The sequence below is a fragment of the Akebia trifoliata genome, chromosome 3 (genome assembly GCF_017979445.1).
Source record: "Akebia trifoliata isolate Shusen 1 chromosome 3, ASM1797944v1, whole genome shotgun sequence".
In the NCBI taxonomy this organism is placed as follows: Eukaryota; Viridiplantae; Streptophyta; class Magnoliopsida; order Ranunculales; family Lardizabalaceae; genus Akebia; species Akebia trifoliata.
Window position 1 is genome coordinate 49,126,768 of NC_141377.1, and position 5,852 is coordinate 49,132,619.

Below are 5,852 nucleotides of genomic sequence, written 5' to 3' on the forward strand. Positions count from 1 at the left end.
ATTTAGAACAATGGGGTCCAGAAAAATGAATCGAATCTATTATTTACTGTAGATGCAAGAATTTGCTTTACACTTTTCCTCTCTCCTAGCTCGGGCGGACCTGCAAATCAGCCCACTGGCGTCAAATTGTAGATGCAAGAATTTGCTCTACACTTTTCCTCTCTCCTAGCTCGGGCGGACCTGCAAATCAGCCCACTCCGACGATCAAGTTAGACAAATTGATCAGTGTAATTTAGTTTTTTAAGAGAAGAAGGATTCGACCTTTTTTTTACCCATAATCCTCTTCCTTTTATAGGCGTTAAACTTGATCGTTTTCTGTGCCATCCTTTAAAATGACCCAAGGCAGTTAGGTTACTAAGGGTAGTTAGCTTACTCCCTGACATGTCAGCTGCAGGAGTTGTTGCAACTGCCCTGCCACTTCTAGGATGATTAGGGCTGATCTGATGTGATGTGGGGTTGTTAGTGCTGTCAATCAATGGTACATCTGTCAGATCCGTATTACCGACCTATGCTGTAATTGTCCGGGCTACTTAATTGGTCGGCAACCATATTCTGATCTGGTCATCCGTGCACCCGAAAAGTCTAATAAATTGGCCTCATATGGCAGTCTATCCGAGCTTAAATCCATTACTTCCGGGCTTTGCTCCAGCCACGAGTCCATGCTTAAGAATTCCCCCCACATTTACTAAGATATCATCAAAGCTACAGGGATAAAAAAATTTCACATACCTCAAGATTTATGTCATGAATTATATGGATTAATCAACAAAGAGCCAACTGAAAAAAAAAAAAAAAAACCTCTTTTTGGATCTTTTTCTTGGACTCAATTAGAATTGTGGTAAGGATGGACAACTGTCAGTAGTGGCTGCTCGATCCGGAGACAGCTCCCTTGGAATGATCGCTCGTACTCCCATTTGCGTTGACTCTATGGACCATGAACGATTCGCCTTTGGCCTCTGGGCATGTTGGAAACACATGAGTTCACCAGGGTGGAGCATAGACCACCAAATCATTGTAGGTTAGGTGCTATGGATGGAACATTCAACATGGTAAGCCCATCTTTCTCCATATGGAAGTGCTCGGTCACATAGAGATGATCGATATGGAGATAAATCGTATTAGTCGTATTCTTGAATTTTTGGAAGAAAAAGCAGAATAATGCTCCCTAGCACCAGACAAATAAATAAGGCTAATTAGATTGAAATAGCATCCACAAAATTGTTGTAACTTGTAACATAGAATTGACCATTTTTTAGAAGGCTCTCTCTATTGATATAAAAATCCAAATTGCTTGCGAATGGAATCAATAAGAACTGAGATGGGAGAAAAAAAATTTCGATGGAAATCAGAACCAAGAAAATTTTAACTATTCCATTTTTTATTCTTTTAGGAGCTGAAACGGAATCAACCCATTGACCAATCTTAAATTTTGTGGGTCCATGATAGATATAAGGAAATTGGGTAACCCTTCTCAACTCCTGGATTATTCGGATGATCAAATGCAAATACATTAAGTTATAAGAAAAAAAAAAAACCAGTGTACAAGGAGGTCATTGGACATGTGGTGTCTATGGACGGTTGAGATGGAAAGATATTGGGAAAATTATTTAAAGGACCCTCGCGGAAGGATTTCTTTATAAATAATTCATAAGTTTTACATGGTTGCTTAACAGAACATTTAGTAATTTTTCTTTCTAAACGGTCCCTCATACTGTTGAGCTCAAAAATTTTATTATTGAACTCGACTTTTTTTTATTTAGTGTTGAGTTCAAAAAATTTATTGTCAAACTCACCATTATTTATTGTTGAGTTTACCACTTATTAAATAAAAAGTGGTGAACTTGACATTGGTAAAACCCACCCATTTTCAATTTTCGAGTTTTTTCGACTAAAATATATGGAAAGATTGACTAAAAACTTGAGATAACAACTTGTTTAGATGATTTCAACTCAAAAGAACCATTCTTGATCGATTTTTATCCAAAAACTAAGAAAAAAAGATTTAAAAACCCTTGAAAATGGTTTCTTCTATCTTAAATCCTTTCTGACGGAATGGAGTCTCTAAAATTTGATTGAATATCAAAAATCCAATTTTTGGATGAAAATGATGAGTTCGAACAATTAAGGTATTCAATCATGAGAAAGGTGGGAGATGAGATCCAAGGACCATTGAGAAAGAAAAAGTTCACTTAAATGTCCTGTTAAGCAACTTCTAAAAACTCAGGGACTATTTAGAAAGATGTCCTTTCACGATGGTCTTTTAAGTAATTTTCCCAATTCTTTATAGACACTTTCCCCAATATTTATTTTCGAGTGATAAGAGTTTGTTTGAAAAAGCTATGTGTAAAGTTGTTATTACTGAATTAATTTGGTAAAATTAAGAGGAGTCGTTGTTTTTGTTACTAAAGCAATTTGCTGAACTGAGTGTACTATCTGGTAACTTATTCCAGTGTATTATCTAGGTGTAGAATTTTTTAATAATTTGTTACCCAACAACTATTGAATAAGTTTAAAAATAAAATTTCTTTAAAAATCATGTTGATTATTTTTTATACAATTCATAAGATGCTTAAAAGATACATAAAAATAGGATTTATCATTAAATATAAAAAAAGTATCAAAATGAGTAATGTTAGGATGCCAACACATTTTTCCTATACGGCTTAAAAGTTTTAGATTGGACTGTTTTTTTGTGATGATGGTCTCTATGGTAAGAAGATCATCCTTACAAAAAAATCAGCCTAATCTGAAACTTCTAACTCCATAAAAAATGGTTTAGAAATTGTAGACCATTTTTTTTTTTTTATCGAAAATTTATAAACCACTTTTGATGGAGGGGCTGATTTTTTTTGTGGGGGTGATCTCCTCACCATAGAGATCATTTTCAAAAATCAACTCAATCCGAAATTTTTAAGCCTTATAAGACAGCGTTGACTGCCAAACATTGTGCATTAAAGAAAATATACCTATTTATGATCGAGGAATTCAGCAAAAAATTAGCTGGCAAAATTGGCGTCCCAAACTTACTCTTTAGGTTTTAAAGTTGAAGTAGATGTTGAAAAATTGAGGTAACTAAAAATTCACCCTATTTTACATGCCAAAAATCCTCTCTTATTCATTAGCTTTGAAGGTTGAAGCCCAAGGTAACAAACTGTAACTAGATAACCGGTTTCAGGATAGCAAAATCAAGCCATCCGTAGAAGTTGAAGGTGAGGGTATTTATGTCATTTTAAATCCTTACCATGTTGTTGACCAAAGTCAAGGGGCATGTCATCAGTTGAAAACACAAGGGTATATCTCGTATTTTCCAAAACTTAGAGGCCTAATAAATAAATTTTCTAGAAAATTTACTAAGTTCCGCTACGTGTAACGCAACAGAATTAGAAACACGATCCTGACAGAATCCCTGTCCAACCCAAATTTGGAAAGGTTTTGATGCGCAGCTGACGTAACAAGCGCACATAACCATAGATCCCCGTCATAGGGATACACAGGAAAAAGATGTGCGATTCTGTGCCTTTACCACGTCAGCCGCGTACCCAAACGCGTGCATTTTACATTATACATCGGGAAACTAAAATATGGCTTTTTTTTTAAGTAAGTCGCACACTCACACTAGGATTCGGACTCCTAATCATACATCAACTGATACTTAAGCCTATATAAACTACTCCTCGTTTCCTTTTCAAGAAAACATTGCTCTTCACTTGCCAACAATTCCTCAGCCATGAGTGCGTTCTTTGAAGATAGGCTACCATGGCTAATGCTCCCTTCCAATGGAACCACTGATTCGTATCGACCATTCTTCGATATTTTCAACAACAAGACCTATCATCTAGATTTATTCGAGGCTCATCGAAAAACATGTTGCGGTTCATCACAAGGATGGCTGATTATGGTTGATGCAAATTGGACGATTTCTCTTCTAAATCCAATCACCAACGACAACATCCAACTTCCAACAATACCAATGTTTCTCGATGATTGGGATGAACGAGAGCAAGGCGACTTTAGTTCTTTAGTCCATAAGGTTGTATTGTCATCAAGTCCTGCTTGTGATCCTAATGGTTACATAGCCATGGCTATATATGGTAAGTATAAGAAATTGGCTTACTATAAATCGGGAGATAATATTTGGACTACAATACATAACACAAAATCTTATTACGAGGATGTTATATATTACGCGGAGAAATTCTATGTGGTGGACGAGTATGGAGGAATTGTAAGTGTCGATATCGAGCCTTATCCAAAGGTGACAGAGATTGCATTACCATGGCTCTTTCATGGTAACAAGATTTATTTGGTGGGTTCGAGTTGGGGGCTGTTAATTGTTATCAGATACATATCGAAAGATCCTAAAGATCGCGTGTATAGAACAACTCTATTCCAAGTTTACAAGTATAATTTAACTAAATGTCGATGGTTTAACGTGAAAAACTTAGGTAATTTGATGTTGTTCTTGGGTCAAAATCACTCCGAAGCACTCTTGGTCCAAGACTTCTCACAATGCAAGGGGAACTGCATCTATTTCACTGATGACAACGTCGAGGGACGCGTTAATGGCGTAATGAGCGGTCATGATTTTGGTGTGCTCAACTTGGAGGACAACAGCATCGAACCATTACCATGTTATGGAGGAGATTCAGAGTTAATTTGGCCGTCACCAACTTGGGTTAAAATCGGTCCTTGATGATTTGGGCATTCTTGCAAACACACTATTGGATATGTAGCTGGTTCAAAGCTTTTGTTTATGTTTCAATTCAACCTATTTTTAATGCAAATACACCAGCCATGAATATGTTGTAATGGCAATGTTTAATTTTCTTTTTGAGCAAATATTGTTTTCCTAAAAAAATGTCAAGTGTGTGTAGGGAAAATAATTATATTATTTTAATGTTCATTATAAAATTGTATGATCTTAAAGGCAACTTACAATGATATTATTTTTACCATAACCAGACTTATAAACATAAGTTTCAAATCTCATTCAAGGACGAGATGATTTGTTCAAGTAATTTATATCGTTAAAGAACGAGCAGTATATTCAATGTGATTGATCCTGCACTTTACCTCTATGGACAACCAAGATGAGAGATATTTTTAAAAATATCAATTTAGTAAAACTCAACTCTGCGTTTTTATATTTTAATTAAAATAATTATTTTTTTATAATTTAAATTTTATTATCCAAATAAAATTATGATCATACGACTAAGCATCTTATAATATTCCACCTTAGTTTATAAAAGAATTATAATTTATTTTATATGAATATGTATTGGAAAATCAAGTTAAATGATTCATATCGTCCTAGATGAGTTGACTCGGATGAGTCAACTGAGTATGATGGGGGTAATTAGTTGGATGGTTCAAGTCACTACAATAGGGGTGAGATTGAGTTCTAAAATTATGCTTACAAGATCTAACTACAAAATCTCAGGTATATATATATATATATATATATATATATATATAAATTTTTTTTTTAAAGAGCATCTGAATTATGATCCAACTCATGGTAAACAGAGAATTTGCATTTTTTTTTATTGGTTGGTAGCATTATCATAAAGTGGGTTGTTGTAAAACCTAGTAAAATTAGAGATGCAACTTGGTTTGGTTCAAATCAAGAATCGAATCAAACTGAGAGCTTTGAATTGGTTTGGTTCGGTTATGGGTTAACAAAATAGAGAAGCGACCAATTTGGTTTGGTTCTTGGTCATGCTTTGTAAGAATCAAATCAAATCGAGAACCGAATCCTATATTAATAATATTATTAATATTATTTTTATGGATAGATTAATGACTTTTTTTTTTGGATGGATGGAATTAATGAGTTTCTTTAATTGATG

At 34.6% G+C, this 5,852-nt stretch overlaps 1 protein-coding gene across 1 annotated transcript; it reads left to right on the forward strand.

Annotated features, from left to right (window-relative positions):
• Positions 1 to 3,727: 3,727 nt before the first annotated feature.
• LOC147407613 (F-box protein SKIP23-like) lies at positions 3,728 to 4,693 on the forward strand. Its single transcript, XM_086432618.1, has one exon. It carries the CDS (start codon positions 3,728 to 3,730, stop codon positions 4,691 to 4,693), a length of 966 nt encoding a protein of 321 aa, XP_086288744.1.
• Positions 4,694 to 5,852: the final 1,159 nt, after the last annotated feature.

Coding starts and splice junctions, on each gene's coding strand:
- LOC147407613 (XM_086432618.1), top strand. CDS start 3,728: ATGAGTGCGTTCTTTGAAGATAGGCTACCATGGCTAATGCTCCCTTCC.